The sequence below is a fragment of the Dermacentor silvarum genome, chromosome 11 (assembly GCF_013339745.2).
Source record: "Dermacentor silvarum isolate Dsil-2018 chromosome 11, BIME_Dsil_1.4, whole genome shotgun sequence".
Classification (NCBI taxonomy): Eukaryota; Metazoa; Arthropoda; class Arachnida; order Ixodida; family Ixodidae; genus Dermacentor; species Dermacentor silvarum.
The window spans coordinates 52,524,082-52,550,218 of NC_051164.1; the positions used below are offsets into that span (position 1 = coordinate 52,524,082).

General features: G+C 47.4%; 1 protein-coding gene across 1 annotated transcript in view; it reads right to left on the reverse strand.

Annotated features, from left to right (window-relative positions):
* LOC119433007 (uncharacterized) overlaps positions 1-26,137 on the reverse strand; it is a 280,121-nt gene that overhangs the window by 3,991 nt on the left and 249,993 nt on the right. Inside the window, exons 3-6 of the mRNA XM_037700162.2 lie at positions 21,809-21,963; positions 4,582-4,656; positions 2,565-2,639; positions 315-389 (exon numbers count right to left, since the gene is read on the reverse strand). Coding sequence (XP_037556090.1) covers positions 315-389; positions 2,565-2,639; positions 4,582-4,656; positions 21,809-21,814 — 231 coding nt within the window. The 5' untranslated portion in view covers positions 21,815-21,963. The remainder of the gene's footprint in view (positions 1-314; positions 390-2,564; positions 2,640-4,581; positions 4,657-21,808; positions 21,964-26,137) is intronic.

The window sequence follows — 26,137 nt, forward strand, 5'->3', positions numbered from 1 at the left end:
TGCGCCATACAACTCCTACATAGTGAACGAATAACAGTGCGAAAAGACAAGGGCCAGAAGGGGACGCACACATGCCTCCTTTGGTCCGTGTCTTTTCGCGCTGTTATTCGTTCACTATGCAGGAGTTGTATGTCGCTAGGGCAAAGGCATTCGTACACTATCAATCGCAACAAATACGCCTTCACATTCAGATAGTGGCCATGTTCATGAGTTACTGAGCGGTAGTTCATTTTAACTAGCGCGACGCTCTTTGACTGACGGTACACGAACCGCGCAAGCCGCTCGTGAAACGTGAAGAACACGGCTACACTCACCTGCTGGTTTGGTGGACGTCTGGTGGCACCGGGACTCACACGGACGACGGCTCGAGAACGCAACTCCACGCGCTCCTGCACGGGTTGAAATTAAAAGTTTTGTACAGTTCCGTGGGTCACTCCGGGTGTTGGGTAAATGTCCGCCGTACTGGCGGATATTTACCCAACACATTGTTTTTTAAATGGCAGTTGCCAGTAATCACTAAACCAATTTTTTTTTCGGCGGAAACTTGTACTTCGAAAAGAACGCCAGCTGGTGAACACGTACAGTATATCAATGCCTGGGCAATACGTTATGACGCAGCTATAATAAACCTGCACTGTCCTGTGCGGCAAGCAGATTTATTTTGGTTTATATTTGATTTACACTACCAGCTGTATGTTCCATTTGCCGAGGTTGTAGCTGTGGTCTAGCTACATTGGTTAGGCAACGCATATGGTACTTCATATTGCTACCCGATGTAGTGTTGCTACGCATTTTTTTTAATATAGAAGGTCACACTTGCTTATATTGTTGGTTTCATGGAGTCGGTGCGCAACCGCTCAACGGAAAGTTATGGCAAGCGCGTTACACTGTACATAAGGCACGAACGTTATGGAAAGTAGTGAACACGCAAACTTCATGTCTTCTTTCATCGTGTTCACCGAATATAACCACCCAGGCCACCTCAATATAACAACTCCCGCAATGTCAATGTGTGCAGATTTAGCCTGACCACGAGGCCATAAAGCATACAGCCACATCTCAAGCGGAGAAAGCTAATGGACAAGAATCCATCATTGATGAGTACGTCCAGTAGTAGGAATAAGAAAAAAATCGTTTAAATTACATTATGTACACTGGGCCCTGGTACGGAAGCCCACTCCATCAGGAGCTAATTAAACGTCTGAGTTCGCCTCAGGACACGTCGTAACCACCCCACTGAATCAAATGTGCCCTCTTATCAAGCAGAAGTCTTCCCTAGTTGGCCAGACTAGGGAATCTGATAACCTTGGTGCGGCCAATCTCAGGGGTTGTATTGTTCACAGAACTCCGCCAGAATCCTCGCATTTGCTGCAACTGCGTGGCCACCTGGGAAACCGAGACCCGTTAGCCGTTCCCATGGTAGTAATTCCACGAAATTGGCCTTTCGCATCAACCCGTGGCATCTCCGTGACGGTCTGGACGGTGCTGATGAAAGGTGCTGCCTCGGGGCAACTCCCAAAGGATGCGCACTGCCGATTTGGGACGCTTGTCTGCCCTTCGGTGACTGGCGACAGTCACCGATGGTGGGGCATTGTCGCCGTCTGGGCGAAGCTAATGAAAGGGGCTGCCTCGTGGGAAACGCCCAAGGTATGCGCTGGTCCAGGTTCTATCTAGTACCTTCCGCAAGAGCAGTTTAGGCATGCTCAAGGTTAACATGACGCCGACTGTAAACATTGTTTGGGGCCAACAGCCTCAATTGTATCAGTTTCCTCATATGATTTGGTTTACATGCAAACTTTTCAATTATAAAGGCAAGTAACTTAAGCGACAATAACACGCCTTCATGCGAAATTATTTATAAAGTGAAGGAAGACGCCGCCTCCGTGCATTGCGGGATTCAAGCACTCCAATTTAGCAGCGAAACGTATTCCCTTCGACGATAAGCGAACACCGGGGGTGAGGGCTGTTCCCCCTCACCCGGCCGATAAGCAGCCTAAGCATCACGCTGCTGGTCGCTTTTCGTAAGGCGATTAACGTGCCGCTCCGGTAGCCGAGTGGATAGAGTGTCGCCGGTGGCATTCGCAAGGGCCCACGTTCGAATCCCGGGAGCCGCAGTGATGAGCCGCAGCAGTGATCGGGTTCGGCGTGGTCCGCCAGTCGGACCGGAGTGTGGGGATAAGGCGAGACTTTGTGCTTTTTCACAAAGTCTCTTCTCGCTATCCCCCGGGCCCCTCTCCAAATGGGCAGGTGCCCGCGCTAATTTTTTTCTTTCATGATTCGCCGATCATGGCCCCCACGTTTGCGCCATACAACTCCTGCATAGTGAACGAATAACAGCGCGAAAAGTCAAGGACCAGAAGGGGACACACACATGCCTCCTTTCGTCCTTGCCTTTTCGCGCTGTTATTCGTTCACTATGCAAGAGTTGTATGTCGCTAGCGCAAAGGAATTCGTACACTGTCGATCACAACAAATACACCTTCACATTCAGTTATGGAGCGGTAGTTCATTTTAACTAGCGCGACGCTCTCTGACTGAAACGTGAAGAACACGGCTGCACTCACATGCTGGCTAGGAGGACGTCTGGTGGTACCGGGACTACCACGGACGACGGCTCGAGAACGAAACTCCACACACTCCTGCACAGGTTGAAATTAAAGCAATGTTTTGTGCAGCTCCGTGGGTCACTCGTGTTGGTTAAATTATGTTTGGCTATGTTATGACGCAGCTTTAAATAGACCTGCACTGTTCTGTGCAGCAAAAAGATTCTTTTAAATGCGAATCATTTCTTGGCGAACATTTGCCACTTTGACAGTATCTATCTAGCCGCCTACGTCTTGGTGCTCTCACGAACGTATCGTTAACTTGGTAGGTACCAAAATTGGCATAGTATGACAACAGTGTATGACGAACAAATAGCGCCATCGGCGCACTAGCAAATATTCGCCACACTAGTCGGCAGCTAAGTGGCTGGAAGTATGCAAGTACTCTTGTATTTGCGATTGCTACACCTACTAGGAAAACAGCGGCCACGGAACACAGGCGAACATGCTCCGGGAATTTTGAGTATCGATATAAACTACCTAAGCTGGAGATGGTCACAGGCACTTGCATCTTCACTAGCATATCAAGAGGCCGCCGGTAAAACAGGGACAGGGACAAACAGTCCTGGAGGCAACGACCTTCTAACGTAATTACCTTGTTCATCCTATCGCGCTCTTATAGCTTCAATTCTGAAGTTCCAACTAGCCGCTGCTTGTGGTTAAATTACGGTAAAATTTGCGAAACAGCCCATATCCATCCCTGATATACTATGGTTCATAGCTGCAACTGGCAGTCACTTATAAGTATAGGAGGGCATTTACAATACTTTCATTTCAGTGTGCCATATCATCTGCAGAAGCGACTCAGATGGACCAGGCATTGCCCTCAATCGTAAATGATCAACCATCGTCATACATGGCGGTAAAGACGCCATGTGGTTCCCTTGCGTCCATTCGCACGGTACCACTGATGGCATTAGTGCAGCGTACAGGAATAGCAATGGCATGGCGTAACTACAACATTCCATGTTCACATAACACTATGGTTCAGGCGGTATATTTCTTTCCCGCTCACATTATGCGGTTAAAGACGCACTGCTGCTGTACAACTACAGGGCCCGAAGAAATATGCCGTGTCTTCTATAAACCTGCTGCACTTTTCCTTTCATCATTGATGAAACCTTGCTCAACCGCCATTCGTGCATGTATAGCAGATAAAGCACAGCGGAATGCAAAGACGGCTCGCACATGCGCAAACCACCGCTTCCTTTCCTGAGAGTGCCGGCGAACAGCGCTGTTCGCGCCGCGTTTAATCCGTCGTTTAACTCAGATATCGCAGGATGACGATAAGCGAACACCAGTCGGGCGCAGGCGTTGACGTAGGCACGCACTGTTCCCCCTCACCCCAAGCAGCCTGCGCATCACACAGCTGGTCGCCTTTCGTAAGGCGATTAACGTGCCGCTCCGGTAGCCGAGTGGATAGAGTGTCGCCGGTGGCACTCGCAAGGGCCCACGTTCGAATCCCGGGAGCCGCAGCGACGAGCCGCAGCAGTGATCGGGTTCGGCGTGGTCCGCCACTCGGACCGGAGTGTGGGGATAAGGCGAGGCTTTGTGCTTTTTCACAAAGTCTCTCCTCGCTATCCCCCGGGCCCCTCTCCAAATGGGCAGGTGCCCGCGCTAATTTTTTTCTTTTACCATTCGCCGATCGTGGCGACCCCCACGTTTGCGCCATACAACTCCTGCATAGTGAACGATTAACAGCGCGAAAAGACAAAGACCAGAAGGGGACACACACATGCCTCCTTTGGTCCGTGTCTTTTTGCGCTGTTATTCGTTCACTATGCAAGAGTTGTATGTCGCTAGGGCGAAGGCATTCGTACACTATCAATCGCAACAAATACGCCTTCACATTCAGCTACTGGCCGTGTTCATGAGTTACTGAGCGGTAGTTCATTTTAACTAGCGTGACGCTCTCTGACTGACGGTACACGAACCGCGCAAGCCGCTCGTGAAACGTGAAGAGCACGGCTGCACTCACCTGCTGGTTAGGTGGACGTCTGTTGGCACCGGGACTCACACGGACGACGGCTCGAGAACGCAACTCCACGCACTCCTGCACGGGTTGAAATTAAAGAAATGTTTTGTACCGCTCCGTGGGTCACTGCGGGTGTTGGTTAAATACCCGCCAGTATCCTGATAGGTTATGACGCAGCTAAAATAGACCTGCACTGTTCTGTGCAGCAAACGTATCTGTTTTGGCTTATATGGCCTTGGTGCATGGCCATTTTAGTGAGGCTTATAAAGTGCCGACTAATGGCAGCGTCCTCTGCTACACAGGTGTACCAGATCAGAGAGAATAAAGGATAATGTATCTAATTCATAAGGACTTAGCGGGCAACAGTCGTCGTAATCAAGCTAAATAGGAGGCATAAATTGAAGGTAGTAGAAGTTTACACTCCAACCTCCAGTCACGATGATGAAGAAATGGAACAGTTTTATGAAGACGTTAAATAAGCGAAGAGAAAGGTGATACTTAAAAAATAATTCCACCTTCATTCCACCCTATATACAACGAAGCTGTTGCCGACGTTACACAAGCGCCGCAACCGTAGAGATCAAAGTAGCGTGCACGACCTCGTTCGATGCCGCGGTGCACGTTCGCGGCGACCATACGCTTGCGCGTAACATACGTTCACGAAGTTAACGTCAGTGTGATTTTTTAGCACTCTCGCCCTGGTGTCGATTATGGTCGCAGCACGTTCTTCGCGACCGATGCAACGGACAGAGCGCCCCACTCGTCAAGTACAGATCGTGTGCCCACGTTCGCCACGCGCGCACGCAGGTGTGCCAGAGTGCAGCATATTTCCTGATTCTAGTAGACCCTCTGCCTGGCGCAAGTGCGTTATTGAACGAATTCAATTTCTCAAAGTCATGTGCATCACAATATGTCTAAAATCTTACACACAACCTGCAGACATGAACAGCATCGGATTGTAATTAGAACATGTGAGAAAACATATTTCATATTATGGAAACTCAAGATTATATGAGCTCTGGAGAACGGACGCAGAAAAATTGTCGGGATAGCCATACACCGCTTCGCTGTTAAACGGAATACAAAGAGTGCGCATTTATCGCCATGGAATTATCGAGGGACAGATGGAGAGGAAAACATTGCGAAATCGCTCGCTCTTCGTAGCCACCACACAACTGTTGCCTGCTTTGCTTCATTTGTCACGCGGCATACCTTCAGCATAAAATTATGCTTACAGCATGCTGGCCCGTTTCCTGCTAATACTGCACCGGTGACTTTATAGAATGGTTTTTTTTTCTAGTTCGCCATCTCTTACATAACCCATTTTGCCGATCGGGATGGCTTGCACGATGCGCCCCGCGCCTTAACGCAAGCGACATTCAACTACCGCGCAGTAGCCATGTTCATGACTAACTGTGCGGTATTCATGTCGCTAACGCGAAGGGAAGCGCATCGCGCAAGCCGCCCGTGAAACGCGACGCAGAGGGCTGCACAGACGGAGCACGGCTCGAGTTCCTGCGTGCCCATTATCTTTTAAATAAGAGAGTAATTTTATTAGGGTGGGCGAATATGTGTCACTAAATATTGGGTAAATTTTCGAATATTGAAAAATTAACAAATATTCAGTAACGACAACATTCAGTTCTTAGCAAAACATCGTTTTACGCATTCAAGCACAAAGGTAACCGGAACGCCAATGCATTCCTCCGCGAAGTTAGGAAATGAATGTCTCGAAACTGGTGCCATCCTGAGAATTCGTTTCAAGTGGATCAGCCTTGCGAACTCCAAGGCTCGAATTTTTAACTTGCAATATGAGCAATAAGGTAATTAGATAAAAACTTAATTAGTGAGTTTTTGTTAATCAGGTGATTATGCGATTATGAACTTTTCGTGCAATTAATGTGCGCTTCTTCGAGTAGAGCAGCTCCTGACTAGAATTGTGCTATCTGCCCCAGTGAACCTATAAAATTTTTGAAAGTGTACGCTGAAACATGTAGTGTTTCTCTTACAACGCCGAATTTATGTGGTTCTTTCTGGACCCAACATATTAAGCTAATGTTTAGAAAGTTGGCGGAGTGCTTGAAGCCTGCTGCACCTTCATATACATATTGTCACCTGTAGTAGTGGGAGCTGTCACGTACTCTTTATTATTTATAGATTACTAAGCTCTATACTTTGTCATAATGACATATACACATATGTCTACGCAGATGACATTGCTTTTTTTTTTGCATCTGACATTGACATCCACTCTTTATATAATCGATTGCAAACATGCCTGTGCGCCATAGAAAACTGGTTACTGAATATTCGCCTCCCCCTAAATGTCAGTAAATGCTCAATAATAGTTTTTCCTTTAATAGATCCAATACATATAAACCTAACCTACCGCCTGCAGAACATACCTCAGGTGGACTCGGTAAAATACCTGAGCATAATATATGATAACCGGCTAAATTGGCGCACGCACATTGAATACATAAATAAAAAGGGGGTGCGAGCGATTGGAATGCTAAGAAGGCTTTGCAACAGTCGATCAGGAATGCGGAGAGACTCTCTTGTGATGATTTATAAATTGTACATATGGCCAATTTTGGAATTCGGATGTGTTCTACATTCAGGTGCACCGGCATACAATTTACATCCCCCTTGGTCTTCTTGCGAAAGTTCGTTGCCAACAGTGTATTATACCTAGAGACACATTTACCTTCTCTTTTGTGCAGATTTCGGTTATTAACGGTCCAAACATTCTGAAAATGTATGAATTCCCTATAAAATTACAAATCATTTTCATTTCCCAGCCTGCAATATTTTTTCCATCTTGCTGGCCGCGGTTCCACACTCCTCAGGCCATTTTCATGCAGGCACTAGTTGGTCCCTTAGATGTACGATTATGTGAGAGCCCTCCAATTTGCAGTGAGAGAGAGAATCTTCAAGTTGTTTTCGACGATGTATATCCAAACAACGCAAAACTACTTTCTTACAATATATTAAATCAGCTATTAGACTTCCAGACTACGTATCAGTATTTCTAGCTGAGTTTCTCGCGGTTACATTGGCTCTACGAACAGTGCACTCATCAATCTCGGAAGTTGTAATAGTAACAGATTCTTTGTCACTATATTCAGCTCTCACTGCAAATAGTGGCTCACAAGTTTCGCGTACATTCCAATGTCTTATTCCTTCTAACTTAAATCTAATTAGATTGCTATGGGTGCCTGGTCACAAAGGATTAGTTATCAATGAATTAGCTGACAGCTTGGCGAGATCTACCCTTAGTGATCCAATCCTTCCGATTCTTCCTGTATCAGCTTACCTAACAGCGGCTAGGTTCTGTCATGCAAGACTCCTCGAACCTGCCCTTAACAAATCTAACCGATTATCGACACCTCCTATTTCCTTGGAACAGAAAATTCTGCCATAACAGAAAACTTGAAGTCCTCTTTACCAAATTCAGATGTCGCATTCCTACATTAAACATTTATCTACATCAATCTGGTCTGGCGCCCTCCTCCATGTGCTCATACTGTGGTGAAGACGAAACAATAGAACACTTCTTCCTGTCATGCCACCATTTTTCCTCATTAAGAAAACATGCTTTAGAAGAAAAATTTAACAGTGCTGGAATAAAGATTACGATACCCAATATTCTATCTTTTGGTGCCTCTTCTCTCGTACATTGTCATAGGGATGTTGGTGCAGCTGTTGCGGGGTATATATTTGAACCAGGAGGATTTCCTTGCTAAATTCTTAAATTTTATATGACTAAATTCCTTTCGTCATTCAAAAACTTTCAAAAGTGATCCTTATTAGACTCCGATAATTTCTTTCCTTCAATCACCCGATTCTTGGCGAATCCCCCATAGTGGGTACGAGCCACTCTCGAAGGCAAGCAAGCAAACGGATAGTTCGTTCTCACCGCCGCTTTCTCCAGAGTCCAGCTGCTCTCAATAAACGTCGTCAGCCCTCTTTGAAGCCGCGTGGCAAAGTGGTGGAGGTGCTGGGTACTTCTCACTCATGCCGCAGACTCCTCCTGGGAGCGGAAGCCGGAGCCCTGTGTTAGTCGATACTCCCGTCCATCGGACCAGCCGCAGGATCTGGGGACTGCCTCCTGAAGGCACCGCAGCGCTTCAGACTACCCCAACCGGTATGGAACGTGCAATGACGAACCGGTACACACTTCAGAATCCACTGGTGCCGAAATAGTTCCATGGCGACGTCTTCGAAGACGTCGAAGACTGGATGACCGACTTCGAGCGCGTAGCCGAATACAACGAATGGGACGACGCGACTAAACGTAGGAATGTCTACTTTTGCCTCGAGGACGGCGCGCGTACATGGTTTCAAAACCGTGAGGAGCAACTGACGTCGTGGCGCGAGTTCCGCCGTCATCTACTGGACACCTACGCCAGTCCTGATCGCCGCGAACGAGCCGAACGAGCAATTCAGGTCTGAGTCCAGCTTCCCAACGAAAGCGTTACCGCGTTCGTCGAAGATATGACGAGCCTCTTCAGACAAGCAGACCCTGGAATGACCGAGAAGTTGCGTCACCTGATGCGAGGGGTGAAGGAGCAGCTCTTCGCTGGTCTGTCGACTGTTGCCGAATTTCTATCCTAGGCTGTCAGTATGGAGAAGATGCTTCAGCAGCGCTCCAACTTTTACGAGCGGCAAGTGAACGCGACTACGGACATGTCCACGGCCATCGGAAATCACAATTGACAATCTTCGAGACCTCATCCGCACCGTTTTGCGCGAAGAGATACTGAAGGTTTATGGCACCCCACAAGCCACGGTAAGCTCCATTGCGAGTGTTATAAGAAATGAAGTGCACCAAGCGCTCCGGTCCACCGTTCCTATTGCTAACACCGCGCCTGCACCTTCTGTACACCACCGTGTGACCTACGCAGAAGTCTTGAGACAGCCTGCTTCGTCCCCGCCGCTGTTTGTTCAGGCCGCTCATCCGGTTTCACACCCATCAGCCAAACCGGTGCCGTACATCGAGGAACGACGCACGCATCCACCGTTTCCCCATGCCGCTCCTCCGGTTGTGCTTCCGTAAGAGCAACCGGTACATTACGCCGACGATCGACGCATGTCCCCTCGGAAGTCAGACATTTGGCGCACTCCGGATCGCCGTCCTCTGTGCTTCCACTGGGGTGAGGCAGATAATTTGTACCGCCAGCGCCCATACCGACGCCTCGGGTTGCGGGGCTTTTCCGCCTACTCGCCGCCATCCCGACTGGGCCAACGACCTCGGGACATTGAAGATTATCTGGCTCAGCAACGCATGCCACCACCTATGGGGCGGCAGTCGCGCTCGCGGTCGCCAAGGCGATTTTCACCATCGCCCCAGCGGTATTCGAGCGGACGGTCGCCAAGTCACCGCCGGGAAAACTAACTATACAGCGACATTTGGGGGCGAGGCCGCTGGCAGTCAACGCGAGGAAGACCTGCGATCGACGCGAGTAACAAAGGGTACCGGTCCGACATCAACTGCAGCTGAACGGAATGACCGGCTTTCGCTCGACATACTGGTAGTGATCGACGGTTACGCGGTTAGCGCTTTAGTGGTAATAGCTTATTCTAGAATAATAGCTTATGCTAGCCGCTCGCTGTCCCGTGCCGAGGCGAACTACTCTATACAGAAAAAGAGTGTCTCGCGGTCGTCTGGGCGATCACGGAGTTTCGCCCTTATCTCTACAGCCGTGCCTTCAAAGTGATGACAGACCACATACATGCCTTCAGGACGACTGGCACGGTGGAGCTTGCAGCTACAGGAATTTGACGTCACTATAGTTTATAACTCTGGCCGCAAGCACGAAGACGCCGACACGTTGTCGCGTGCTCCCACCGAATCTGTCAGTCGACAGTCAGAGGACGACGACGGCTACTTGGGCGCCCTCACTACGTCAGACTTGGTCAGATGGCAGCGTGACGACGCTGAAATTCGACCTCTCATCGACCACTTAGAGGGCCGTCAAACAACCATACCACGCCATCTATGTCACGTTTTGATGTCCTTCTGTCTACGAGACAATGTGCTGTACAAGAACGCCCACCCGAATGACCGAGCCTACCTTCTAGTAGTTCCCAAAGACTTGCGGGACGATATTCTTTTCGCTTGCCATGACGAGCCCACATCTGGCCACCTCGGCTCCTCACTTACGCTTGCTATTGTGCCTGATGGTCAGCGGCCCCTGAAGCCCGCCGGGTTATTGCAACCCACCGAACTACCCCATAAGCCATTCGACCAAGTCGGCTTGGACATTCTTGGGCCTTTTCCTGTGTCAACCGACGGCAACAAGTGGGTGATTGTCGCCACTGACTATTTAACCCGCTATGCCGAGACAGAGGCGCTCCCACGAGCCACGGCTTCCGAGGTAGCGCAGTTATTCATGTGTCACATTGTATCGCGTCATGGTGCCCCATGCACTGTAATCACAGACAGAGGAACGGCGTTCCCGGCACTGCTTATGGACACAGCTTATGGACGACGGCACAGCTTATGGACGAAATTTTTCAACTTAGCAACACCAGGCATTGAAAGACGACCGCTTACCATCCGCAGTCCAACGGTCTTACGGAGCGATTAAAGAAGACCATCACAGACATGATCTCTATGTACATCGACGTCCAGCACAAAACATGGAATCGTATCCTGCCTTATGTGACCTTCGCGTATAATACAGCCGTGAAAGAAACAACGCGCTTCACACCATTTCGCCTCGTCTACGGCCGCGAAGTACAGACAATGCTGGACGCTATGCTTCCGTGCCACAACGCCGAGCACCTAACGACTGACGCCGAAGAATTTGCTGAGAGCGCTGAGCTGAGCAGCAGCACGCAGATGCACGGCGCTACAACACCTGTCACCGGCAAGTGCGCTACAGTCCCGGAGACCAAGTGTTGGTGTGGACCCCTGTTAGCCGCCGTGGCCTTTGTGGAAAGTTGCTCAGCCGGTATTTTGGCCCATACAAAGTGCTGCGCCGCATTAGTGACGTGAACTATGAAGTCGTTCCAGACAGTGCGGCGCAAACACGGCGTACACAACCACCTAGCCCTGACATAGTTCACGTCGTACGCATGAAGCTCTACGTGGCGCGTTCGTGATTTTTACGCTCCCATTTGCACCTAATGCGCTTACCTCTGTGTTTCTAGAGAGGTACAGAATTGTTTCTATAGCTACACCTCTGTAGCTGTGTTCTGTGCGCGAGCATCTTCATTGAGAGTGTTTTTTTTTCTTACCGCACCACTTCTAGAGCATCAAGCCGATGCTCTTTCCGAGGAAGGGGGGAAATGTCACCTGTAGTAGTGGGAACAGGGCGAGCGTAGAGGCACAAGAAGAAAGAAGTGCGCGTGCTATATGCGCCATTACCCAGTGGCTGAAGCATTTGAAGCACAAGATCCTCGGGTTCGGCTCGGTGCTGCGTGTTCGGCTCTGGGGGTTGCGGCCAAGGATTGAGTAGTTGCTGACTCTTTTTTTGATTGTTAACTGTTTTAGTAGAGTATTTGTTGTCTAATAAGGGCATTTTTGCCAATCAGACCATACAGATGTCATTTTCGTCACCAGGGCCAGGGGCTTTCCCCTGGTCCGCCTCTATTCCCTTGCAGGATTTACCTGTGGATTTGTTTCTGCGCAACGGCGTCAGATCAGTTCCCGTGGCTATCGTCCCAACCAATGATGGCTTCATACGGATGAAGAATCCGAAAGCGATTCAGGCGGAACTGCGATCGGCGACAGCCCATTTCCTGCATATCACAGAGGTCCGCCAGTTTGGCAGAGGATGTATTCTATGCTTTTCCCCAGACCAGTCCTGTGTACAAGACCTTCTTAAGTGTTCCACGTTTGCTTTCACTCCGGTAAGGGCATTCATTCCCCCTCACTTGGCGTGTGTGAAAGGACTGGTGCGTGGCGTTGATGTTAACATGACACCAACAGAAATATTAGAGATGTTTTCACCAGCGGGTACAATTTCAGTTTATCGATGCGGACGTGTGGTAGACAAGAGCAAAATTCCTACTGAATCGGTCATTGTAACGTTTGCAGGGACAGATAGACCAACAGAAATTAAGGCATGGCCCCTAATCTGTCGAGTGGAACCTCTATCCCCTCGTCCTCTCCAATGTGTAAAGTGTTGGCGCTACGGACACACTATGAGAGGATGTAGGTCTGCTCCTAGATGCCGAGTTTGTGGGAAGGAACGCAATTCCAGCGAGTGCACCAGCAATGAAGGTCACTCTGCTGATTATTTGAATTGCTCGGCAAGGACACGAGAAATACAAGTTCTAGAAATCATTGAACAAAGACGTTGTTCTCGTCAAGAATCCATATCTGAAATGCAGGCTAGAACACAGGGATACGCAGCTGTCACAGCCCGTCATACAATCGCCACGGAAGCGTCTCTTTCAATTGATATTGCTGATGCAGTCGAAAGGGCAATGGAGAAGGCCATGGAGCGACTAGCTGGAAACCTTTGTGAGTCCTTGTCACAAATCCTAACTAACCAGATGGCACAGATATTCGGCACAACAGCAGCTATTAGCATGACTTCGCAAACTACTGAGTGTCCACGAACATCAAATGAAGAGGTAGCGCCTAAACTCACGTACCAAGATGATCAAATTGCTGGTCCATCTGTTGAAGCAAGCAAGAACCACAGTGAAGGCATCAATGCGGATGCAGAAAGCTCAGATGAAATGGACATGGACCCCCGATCACTAAAGCGATCTAGATCCCCTTTGTCGAAAACAGCCACTTCACTTATTCACTCAAACACGAAAAAATACCTCAAAGACAACCTTACAAAGAACGATTTCTTAAAAGACAGCATTTTAAGCAAAGCAGTTACTGAGTCAATCCTTTCGCAACCATAGGATTCCTCAAAATTCTTCATTGGAATTGCCGATCCATTTACTCTGCCGTAACAGATTTATTCTATTTGGCATCGAAACTCTCCCCGCATATTATTGCACTGCAAGAAACATGGCTTTCAACACACCAATCTTTTCATATAAATCACTTCCGATCTTTCCGATTAGACCGTCCTTCGAAAAACGGAGGCTTAGCATTTTTCATTAGTAATAGAGTTAGTCTTAAGGTGAAGATTTCATATAAACATATGTCCCCTGAAAGTGAAATTTTTGCCTTAGATGTAACCTTACCGGGCTGCCTACCATTCACTTTAGTAAATGTATACTTCCCTGCGGGTGTGTAAGACACTCGATGTTTGGATTCCGCGGTGTCGCCATGGTGCAAGGATAAAATCCTTGTGGGAGATTTCAACTCCCATCACACGTGTTGGGGTTTTCGAACAGACCAATGTGGCAAACGTTTGTGGGATTGGTCAATAGATAACCATATGACTTGTCTCAACACCCGAATTCCTACATTTATTTGCAATCGGTCGCGCTCAGCCTTAGATTTAAGTTTCATAAGTTCATCTCTCACTAGTTCAACTTGCGCAGCCTTGGACTGTGCCACCAACAGTGATCAATGTCCAATAATATTTGAAATTGCTTACCCGTTAATACCATCGTGCTCTCAGATCCGAGTATTCGTAAACTACAATAAATTTAGAAATGATTTAAAAGCACATTTGGCTGACCATTCTGAAGAGCGCGAAGAAACAAAACCGATGAAAATTTGTGCTGTAATCAAACGATCATACAAAGAAGCTGAATTTATTGTTGAGTCTGCCAAGAGAGCCTCTCATAGTCCTTCGTGGAATCCAGACTGTACACGAGACTACAGACAAAGAAAAGCAGCTTGGAAGAAACTACTTTATAACCAGTCCCCCAAAAATTGGGCTGATTACAAATTTTACGCTGCTGTATTTAAACTCACAGTAGCTAAATCTAAAGAAGATTATGATAGGAAACACTATGATTTCCTTTCAAATCTCTAAAACAAAAAGGCGCTGTTTATATATATATGCGAAATCGAAAAATTCTGCCACCACCAATTAATATTGATTATGTAACTCTATCATCGAATGAAATGATAAAATCACTAGAACAGATTGCAAAAGGCCTTGAGCGTAGATTCATGTCGTCTATGTCACATAACTTGCAAAAACCAGCCCTAACGTCAGACTTTAACGAAGTTATTGTGCCTGAATTAGCTCAAGTAATTCGAAACTTACCCTTGTCAGCCCCAGGTCCTGATGGAATTGCAGTGCATATGATAAAAATTTTATTCGAACTATCTCCTTGTGACCTCCTAAGCATTATAAACTATTCTCTAAACAACGCCTGGATACCATACGATTGGAAACTAGCTAAAGTAATCCCGATACCTAAAAAACAAGGATTAGGTTACACCACAGAAAATATTAGACCTATCTCTCTTACTTCTAATGTGGTCAAACTCATAGAGAGGATTCTACATTACAGAATTACTGTCTGGATGTCCGATAATTTAATATTGAATCCAAATCAAATAGGCTTGAAAGCTGACTGCTCTATATGGTGTGCCCATGCTGATTTAGAGAGCCGCATACAACTCGCTATAAAAAGAAGACCATATTCCGCTTTAGTGACATTAGACATAGCTAAAGCATATGACTCCGTGGAACATAGTTTTACTGAATGTACTACTGAATCATAATGTCCCAAAATATGTTATTGCGTGGTTGGCAGAATTTTTTAGATCAAGAGAATTTTATTGCTTTAAGGATGACTGCTCTTCCTCTAAATTCAAACAGACTCGTGGTGTCCCCCAAGGAGCAGTCTTATCTCCAATATTATTTAACATATTAATGAGCTTCATTCCAGCCAATCAGGACGTGCAAGTTTACGTTTATGCAGATGATATTGCATTCTTCGCGGCCGATAACGGCATATATTCTTTATACCAAAAATTGCAGAGATACTTGAGTATGGTTGAAGTATGGCTTCAATCAATTTGCATGACATTAAATGTAAGTAAAAGCGCAATATTGGTGTTCCCACTAACGGATCCGGTTTCAGTCTGTATAGTTTACAATCAAGAACCAATTCCCCAGGTTGAGTCTCTTAAATATTTAGGTATCATTTATGATGGAAAACTCAACTGGAGTCCACATATAGAAAATGTAGCATCTAAGGCACAGCCTGCTTTAGGTTTACTACGCAGACTGAGCAGCCGAAAGTATGGGCTACGCAGGGACGTTCTCATAATGATATAGAAAATGTACATGCGTCCAATATTGGAATTCGACTGTGTATTATTCTCAGGAAGCCCTGCTTATAAAACTAAGCCTCTGGTCCTTTTGGAGCGTGAAGCCCTGCGCCTGTGCCTGGGACTCCCTAGGTTTGTAGCAAACAATGTTCTTTATCAGGAAGCGCGCCTACCAACATTGCCCTGCAGATTCCGCATCTTAACGATACAAACATTTATAAAATTTTACAGTTTTTGAATTAGACGATCCGAGTATGTATTTATAAACGATCCAAACTCCTTCTTTCTAGCTCATTGGCCACGTTTTCACACCCCACAGATTATTTTTGTACAAAAACAATTAGACAGTTTAAATATAAAAATTCGAGACGTTATTCCATCATATGACTCAAATCAGAATTTAAAGATTGAATTCGATGAAATTTTCGCACAGAACCTTACGTTTCATTCAGTTAGGTTATTACATAATATATTGCAAGATTACCTTGCTCACGTACACACAATTAACATAATAGCCACTGACGCTTCTGTGAACGACGATAAGGCCGGCGTATGCGTTTTCTCGATGTCGCTTGGCTGGTCATTCTCCTTGAGACTGCCAGATTTTACTCCCGTATTTGAAGCTCAGCCCTTAGCAATGATGCTTGCGCTGCGTAAATTCCCTGTACATGAATCCAGCGCGGTAATTATAACAGATTCCCTTTCTGTCTGCTCTGCGCTTACAGCTTCAACAAATTCGCCGGCTCTAAAGACGTTTCTAACATTAGTTCCCCCCCCCCCCCCCAGCTGAATCTTGTAAAATTATTATGGGTACCAGGACACTGCGGATTACATTTAAATGAAATGACCGATTCATTAGCGCGAGCATCCCTGAATGGACCAATAATATCGGTCCTTCCAGTGGTGGCACAAATAACCGCGATCAGATATCGGAATTTTTCAATTCGTAGAGATATAATTGAAACAATAACATCATGGACCGAATTTCAGCACCTAAAATTTCCGTGGAAAATACATTGGTGTCCATCAAGACAATCGGAAGTAATAATCACGAAATTACGCTGCCGTGTCCCACCATTCAACCTATATTTACACAGGGCTCGTCTGGCGATATCGCCGCTGTGTCCTTTCTGTCTAGAAATAGAAACCGTAGAACACTACTTTTTAATATGTCGTCGGTATAAATTACAAAGAAAAAGACTTCTTGAAATTCCGCTCGCTAAATTAGGGGTAAATTTAACATCAGAAATAGTACTCTCTTTCGGTGCCTCGGTGTTCGGCTTTAGCCACAGGGACGTGTTTGATGCCGTTTGTGGTTTCATTAAATCAACAAAACGAATAAAATTTTAAATCCATACTTTTATAATTAGAGATATAGCATGACATTTATATTATAAAAAGTGCAGTACAGCAAAATTATTCTGTCTGTTCTGATTACTAAATTGCACTGTAACAGTACATTCAAAAACCGTATCTAAAAGTTCAGGTGCCCAATTCTTGGCCAATCCCCCGGAGTGGGTACGGGCCATGTGCTGAGGATATCATCATCATAATCAACCGCCCCGCTCGATAGTTCATTTTTGCCGCCGTTTTCTCCAGAGCCCAGCTGCTCTCAATAAACGTCGTCAGCCCCCTTTGAAGGCGCGTGGCAATATGCAAGATATACCTGACCTTGATGCAGGTCGGGCTTTGGACGTATGTTTGTCGGCACCTGGCTGCTTTTTGACGAAATGCGCGTCGGAGTTTCGTGCGCCGGCAAGTGGGTGGTGGAAAGCGTGAAACGGTTTGTGTATTCACAGAAATGCAGCTATTCAGGTTTATAGATAAGGCTACGGTAGGACACGAAACGAAGAAGAAAATGAGCCCGGGCACCTATTCAGAGCATGCTACACAATAAAGGAAAATCAAAGTGCTTGGCGGTGTTGCCCACACCTATTTTCTAATTATCATGAACGCGCTACGCCACCCTGACTTGCTTTTCCTTCTAAGTTTTCCTCTCTTCCCAATCACTTTAAACGCAGGCTTCTTGGCCAACCCCCTGTAGTGGATAAGCACCACAAAGAAAGGAACAAGCAAGCAAGCTTGTGCACGTGCGCGAGACTTCGTTGGCACGCGGACACGAGGCACGTCAACGGCCGTTCCATTTCGTGCTGCGCTCCGGGCGGTCTCCGAGAAGGCAAGCTGTCGACGGCGGTCCTCTCAAGAACGCAGCGAGCAAGATCGCACTCGAACGCAGCTGGAAACGAATTATACCCGTCGCCAGGCGTGACTGCCAGCGTCCGCCAGAGAAGACCGGAGGGGACAAATCGGCACCACCTTGATGACGGCTCCAGAGCAGCACAACAGTCGCCCGGAGCCAAGCGAACGCCAGGAACGCCGGCGCCGACTTCCGAAGACGTCGCAGATACCGAAACTAACCAGGGCGGCTATGTGCTTCGTTGGCGCACCTGCGGCGTCATCCGAGGTGTCCGAAGACGAAGACGAAAATGGGAAGTGTGGCAGAACAAGCCCCGTCGACCGCTGCCGACTCTCCGGCCCCCGTCGAGGAACCAGCAAACGAGGACGTTTGCCGGAAGCAGCCGTCGAGGACGTGCCTATCCCCGAGCGACGCCGCCTGCCCACCGTCACCGGGATTGCGAAGCATCGGCTTCGTTCGTTGTTCTACGCGTTCTTCGCCTCCGGCAGCTCCTCTGGTCCAGGTACGGTGACGGTTGAGAGCCGAGGCTCTAGCTGGTTCCGGGGCTCGAGCGACGGTGAGGCGTGGAGACGCGAAGGCGAAAAGTCGGCGGCGCCGCGACTGCACTGCCTCCAGCAGCCGCGCCGCACGGGATGACATCTGCGGACGACATCGGCCACAAATGCGGGACGCGCCGACAGCAGTGCGTCGCCGGTTGGCTGGACAGGCGGCCCCGTTCCCGCAACTCCTGGTCAAGCTGGACCGTTTCGAGTTCCGGCGAGACCCGGCCATCGCGTGCCCTTAAATGGTGACGGGGAAAGCTGCCGGCAGCACTTGGAGGCGTCCTCACGGTCAAGCCGGAGGGAAAGGCCCAGCAACGGCGACCGAGGCAACAATAACATTAAGTGCATAGTGCCTGGGACGGACCTCATTGATCATTGTTAACTACGTGAACGAAAAGCAATAGTATTCTTCTGTTTCGTATTATTTTCTGGAATGCCACAGAAATATATTTGAAATGTGTGCCATTCGAATTTCTGGTTTGTTTTTTCCACTCTATGTTGTGTTGCCGTGAACATGCGCACCATGTTTGCGTTTTTAAATTGAAGCTCGAATTGTCTAGGCCGCCACGGTTTCGCATGGGTCGTTTAGTCCCTCTTTTCCCATTGACATATCAAATAATACACATTATTTCTGCAATTTTATTGTGAGTCTACGACGAGTATGCACATGTAATTTTCTTGGGCACGTTTACGATTTTTCGTTGTTTGTTCCTCCTGGCTAGCAATGTCTCACGCCGTTGAAATTTAAGTTATTTTCTGATGTGTCATAGTATTCCATATTTTGGCTATAGCTTGAAATATGTTGTTGTCGCTGCTGAAGTAGATTATGGCACCGAAGATAGCACAAGTATAAAGCTGTCGGACTGGTTTACTTTCATCTTTTCTACACTTATATCCATACACGTGTTTTCGTATGTGTACTCTAGTTTGCTGTTGCTCCCAACGCTACCTGAACAACGGGTTTACCATGTCATTGATTTATATATTTCTCACTGCCAGCTCTCTTAAGTTTAGTTTCCTTGACAACCTCGTTTACGCGGGTAAACGGAATCGCGTCAAATGATCACTGTATATAAAGAGAGTCTGGCGAAATCTATAGAATATCGGTAACAAAAACTTTACAAAACGTCGCCCAATACATACAGTTCAGGTACTCCGTTTTTAATTATTTGCGGCAGTTAGTAAACCAAAATTGTAGTTTGTTTATAATATTGCCTTTATGTCTGTGTGTTGATTGTGGTTATTTAGTAAATGTTGGGCACTCAAGGAGAATAAATTATGATGATGTCTTGGTAGTGTGTGTTCTTTTTTCGCTCCCCAGTGAAAATAAAGTTCCGACGCCACTAAGTCATGTCTTACATGTGTTATGCTTTTGTTCTTCTTGCAGTTGTTTTATGGGGAGGTGAGTGTGGGGTGCCATGCTGTTCTTGTATGGATGCCATTTTACATTTGAATCTGATTGTAGCATTTTTGTTTAGTTTTGCCACTCACCTACTTTTGAAACTTTGGTACCCACTGCTGGTGGTATACTTGCACTTGTGTGACATCTTTTTCAATAAAAGAAAGTCTATCGCTTATCCTATGCACTGCTTGTCTTCATCTTTTTGCATTACAATTTACCTATTTTTGCTCTTTTGTTGCATTTGATATTAAAAATGGCTACATCTTTTGTATGAAATCTTTTCAATAAAATAAAGTCTACCGCTTATCCTCTGCACTGCTTGTCTGATAAAGTGACAAACTGATAAGTCGGCTTTGGAATTTGTCCTGGCGTTGGCGCCTCGTTCCTGGTGAGTGTGCATGAAAAGTATGTTGGCGCTGTGATATCTGCCGCTGCCCCGTTCAAAAGGGGAATGGTTGACGATCATCACCCAAGCAAATATAATGATGCCGCTGGAGTCAACAAACTGTCTTCGCCTTCGACTTGTATGCGATACGTAGTATACGCCCAGCATTACTTATAAAACAAAAAAATCACGTATGTTCACAGTCGGCATACTATGCGCACAATTCTGAAACATGAAGCTTGACTCCGAAGACCCCTCTTGATCTATCACCGTTGACGACTTGAACTGTCCATCGTACGACAAACTTCGGTCTTACGAACTATTGGGTGCTGCGATGAAATAATTACGACTATGAAGGTGTGACGAAGGCAGCGGAATAACGGCGACGACAATAATGATTATGACTGACGACTTAGCTACTGTCATTGTAAAGTGATGCAATTTGAAACAGACATAAAATTGTGCATCGTCGTAAAAATGCTCGGCTAGAAGCACGACATCGTGCCGCCAGGAATGATTGCAATGCCTCTACCATCAAACGTTAGACCAAAAATAAAAAAAAATATATTGGCTTTTTTTTTCGCTTGCGCTGCCAAGCGGCATAACGTCATAATGAAGCTAAATAAGATATCAGATGCAAGATAGACGCAGGCCCGTTTAATATAAGATATATAATGAACGGGCCTCCATAAGCATGCAGGCCCGTTTCGTAAAGATACTGCAACAATGACTTACGAAGTATTGTCTGTCACGATGGAATAATTACGACTTTAAAGGTGTAACGAAGACAGTGGAATAACGGCGACGCCAATAATGATGGTAACTGACGACTTAGCTACTGTTGCTCGTTCTACTCGCAGCGAACGTGGACTTCTGTTTCGGCTTTAGTCTAAATTTGCACTCACCAGAGACGTGTGCGGATAAATGCAAATCACCAAGATGTGCACGCCAGAGTCAACGCACAAGCACGCTGGAGACTAGGCTACACCTGCCCCGACTGCAAGCGACCCTTGACAAGAAACTGAGGCCAAGAAACCGATGTTTGACAGTCACTTCAGCGCATTTGACAGTCACTTTAGCACACGCCAAGGAGGGACATTTATTAACTTACTTGACATTCTCATACGAATGCGTTGTTACTTCTTACTTGTTTTCTCCCACCAAAGGTCGTGGGTTCGAGTGCCTTAATTGAAGCTACCTTAATTAACTGTGCCTTATTTAACTTCGCCCTAATTAACACCCACGGTCGGGGGTGCGACTCTCACCAAAGGTAGTGGGTTCGAGTGCCTGAATTAACTCTATCATAATTAACTTCGCCCCCTTTTTCTTGCAATATCAGCTGCATCGGAGCCAGCTGTGGAAGACGACGACGGCGAACGCGCGAGCAGTGGCACGAGCGCGCTTCCGCGCGAGGCGAGATCACATGACTTTCTGTACCGCAAGCCGCCGCCTTTTCAAGGCCACCGTCCGATGAAATATTTAAGGCCTTTCGCCTTCATGTATAAAACGTTTCTCGAACTAACCAATTAAAGGCACGCCCGCTCACTTGCATGCTGCGCCCAGTCGGCGTGCGCAGCCCTTGCGATTGAGCTGTCCGTGCTCGCGGGAACAGGAGACCTGCAGCTCGCGGCGCTCGTGTCAGTCGCAGTCGCAGTCCTCTACCCGGATGGATCGACTTGCTGTAGAAGGGGCCTCGTAGCGCTGCAAAGTAGAAAACAACAATAAGCCGCAGTGTTGATGATGGCTGCTCTTTGGTCACGCGACGATCAGCTTTCTAGCGTTCTGAGGCTTTCTACATGATGATGATGATGGTAATTTATTGGCGTCTCCTTTGAAACGGGGCGGTGAGAAATAGTCACCTAGCACGCTTTAGTTACTCAGGTACAACTAAAGCGGCTTTAACCATGCCACGTACCCAGCGCGCCTCGACATAGCAGCTACGGCGACGCGACGCGGAACGTCTTCGATGTGCAGGTAAGTGTGGCTCAAAACGCGAGCGCCTATTGGCACGGAAATGCGAAGCGCAGATGCGTCGATCCAATGCAATGAGACAGCAGCGGATCGGCGAAACTCGATAAAAACGCACCCAACCACAAAACTCGGAAACATTACTCGTAGAGCCACACTCGAAGGACCGCTCGGCGGCGTTCAATTGGACATTAATGATTTCTAATGATTTCGCATTCACACCTCATAAGTGCTTAGGTGTCCACGGATTTTTTGACGACGAGCTTCAGCCTTGAAAGGGCGCTCAATAACTGCAACAGTTCCAACCGCTAATGCTGCAGGCGTGGAATACGCGATCACGTTGAGCGTCTTTTCAAATTCCTGTCAGCATGCCAAGATTCCGTAATGTGACTTTATTTGAGCAATTAACTTAATAAGAGCGGAACAAGACTCAAACAAGACACGTTGAAGAGAGCGAGCGCTGACATTTGACTGCGCTCTAAAGAATAAGAGAGTCATGGTAGCGCAGATGCAGCATCTACTCTAGCAAAAATGCAATCACTCGTTTACAACTCTTTTCCAGCAGTGAAGTATAGAGCTTACACTCTACCCTCGAAACAAAGACTGCCGTATTTTAAGGGATAAGAAACTCTAAAGAATACCACGCGCACTATGACAATCTCCCGAGTAAACTCGTTTTTACCACCAATCTTGTTTGGTACAATAAATAAACTCTAAAGTGCTTCTCTCCCGCATAATTTGCCCGTAGATGCGCCCGCCTGTGTTCCAACGCGTGCTCTTCAGAGGCTTCTTTCTGTTGCTGCAGACGCAATTCGCACGTTTCTTGTGTTTTCCGCGCGTACCTTGCCCGCGCAAACTCTCGCCTGCGTTCTAACTGCGCCTTCACAAAGGCTGCGTTTCGTTTACTTTCCCTTGCCTGATTGTGACGTCTCCATTCTTTGTCACAGACCACTTTCTTACGGCGCAGCGTAGTCACAGAATTTTCATATTCAAAGTAATACAAGCTTTGATCTCGCCCAGAAAAGGTTATTTTATGGCCTCTGATGCTACGCAGGTCCCCCGATGTCGAGTGCGCCGGTCGCTTGTCCAGAAAATTCTAACAATAGTTCCGGCCATAGAGTTTTCTACAATAATAATTGGATGAAACTCTATAGTTCGGGCTTTGGGGGGATGTGTGTCGGCACCTGGTAGCTTTCCGACAAAATATCGCGTTAGAGGTTTGTGCGCCGGCAAGTGTGTGTTGCTAAGTGTACAAAGCTTTGTGTATTCACAGAAATTCACCTGTTCAGGCCTATAGATAACGTTTCCGGCTTTCGGGGACACGAAAGTGTAGGACGAATCGAACGGAGAAGAAAATGAGCGCCGGTACCTATCCAAATATTGCTACGCAATAAAATAAAATGAAAAGTTCTTTGCGGTTTTGCGCGTACCCAGCAAATATTTTCTAAGTATCATAAACGTGCTACCCCACCCTGACTTGCTCATTCGTTTAAGTTTTCTCTCTCCCACACACCTTATAATTTACCTTTACCCGCCGGCTTCTTGAGCCACCGTAGTGGGTAAGCGCGCCACAATTGAACGAACAAGCAAGCAACCGTATGCGCGCGCACGTGCATGAAGCCTCGTTGGCGCGCGCACACGAGGCACGTCGATGGTCGTTCCATTTCGTGCTGCGCTCCCGCCGGTCTCCGAGAAGGAAAGCGGTCGACGACGAACGTCTCAAGAACGCAACGAGCAAGATCGCACCCGAACGCAGCGGGAAAACAATTATTCCCGTCGCCAGGCGTGACTGCCAGCTAGGGAGACGCCGTCCGCCAGGAAAGACGGGAGTGGACGTATCGGCAGCCGGCTCCCACCGCCTCAATGACGACTCCGGATGAGCACAACTGGCCCCCGATGCCAAGCGAACGCCAGAAACGCCGGCGCCGACTTCCGAAGACGTCGCCGACACCTAAAACAACTGGGGCCGCTATAGGCTTCTTCGAGGTGATTCCGGCGTCGGCCGAGGTGTCCGTGGATGAAGACCACGTGGAAGATCAGAAAGGTGGGAGAACAAGCCCCGCCGACCGACGCCGACGCTTCAACCACCATCGAGGTACCTGTACCGCCAAACGAGGATGCTTGTCGGAAGCAGCCGCCGAGGACCTGCCTATCCCCGAGCGACGCCGCCTGCCCACCGTCACCGGGATTCCGAAGCATCGGCGTCGCTCGTGGTTCTACGCGTTGTGCTTCGCCGGCAGCTTCTCTGGCCGAGGTACAGTGACGGTCGAGAGCTTTAGCTGGTTTTGAGTCTCGACCGACGGTGGCGCGCGAAGATGCGAAGGCGAAAAGTCGGCGGCGCTGCGACTGCGTCGCCTCTAGCAGCCGCGCCACACGGGCTGACTTGTGCAGCAACTTCTGTGGCCACAAGTGCGAGGTGCGCCGACAACCTTGCGTCGCCAGTTGGCTGGACAGGCGGCCCAGTTCCCGCCACTTCGGGCCAAACTGGACCATGTCGATTTCCGGCGAGACCCGGCCATCGCGCGCGCTTAAATGGTGACGGACAAAGCTGCCGGCAGCACTTGGAGGCCTTCTGGCAGCGAGGCTAGAAAGGGCCCGCACGTGCGACCGAGGCTACAAGAAACATAAGTGAATATACTACTTGAGATGGGCCTCATTCGCCATTCAAAACAATATGTACGAAAAACGATTGTATTTTAATGTTTTGTATTATGTTCTGGAAGTCAGTCGAAATATATTTCAAATGTTTGCCATTGGAATTTTTGGTTTGATTTTTACGCTCTGCTCTGTTGCGTCACCATAAAAATGCGCGCCATGTTTGATTTTTTAAATTGAAGCTCTGTTTGTCTAGACCACCGCGGTTTCCCGTCGGCTGTTTGGTCGATCGGTGGGTATGTATATTATCAATATATACATATATATGCAAAGAACAGCTTGGATGAAAATTTTCGAACGGCTGGCGGAGTGGCTGTTGGCAGGCCTTGGCGAAAAGTGCTCTATCAATATACAGGGTGTCCCAACTTTCATAAGATTTAAAAATATGGAAATGACACGACAGAACCAAGGTAATGTTGTTTGCCTTCGCTTGGAGATACTTATATTATTGTTTTGCATTCCGCCTAATTGCATAATTAGTCTTAATTAATGAACTGCACAAATATAATTAGATGAAAAGTGTCAATGAGAAAACGGTAGAGCGACAAACTCCCAATACAGCTTTCTGTTGCTCAATGCATGCTACACAATAGTGTTTTTCTGAGAATGAAGGAAGCGCGCGAATAGACGCAAAATTGCCGCGCGACTGGCCGCTCGAGGCACTTTGCGTGTATTCGCGCGCTTCTTTCACGCTCGGAAAACACTTTTATGTTGTTGATGCAATCATGCGCCTACTACAGACAAATAATCAGAATTATGTAACTGATAATAAATATGCCTAAGTATTCAAGTAGTATATTGGCGCCGTTGCATATGTCATTGCTCCGTTCCAAAGGGGAATTCACTGATGATCAATAGGCAATTGAATACTGTGACGATAAGTGGTCCAACAAGAAATGTAGTTGGATCCGACTAACTCTTTTCGCCTTCGACCTGTAAGCGATAAGTAGTCCGCCTAGCATTACTCATAAAAAATTCCCATACGTTCTCAGTAGGAATGTTATGCGCAAAATTCTGAAACATGACGCTTGACTCCCCCTCGATCTTACAATGTTGACCGCTGCAACTATCCATCGTGCGGCAAACTCTGTCTTACGAATTGTTGTGTGCGACGACGGAAGAATGATTACTATGAAGGTGTGACGAATACAGCGGAATAACAGGGACGCCAGTAATGATGCAAACTAACGACTTAGGTACTGTCGTTGTTGTAAAACGTTGGAATTTCGAAATTGCATAAAATCGTGCGTTC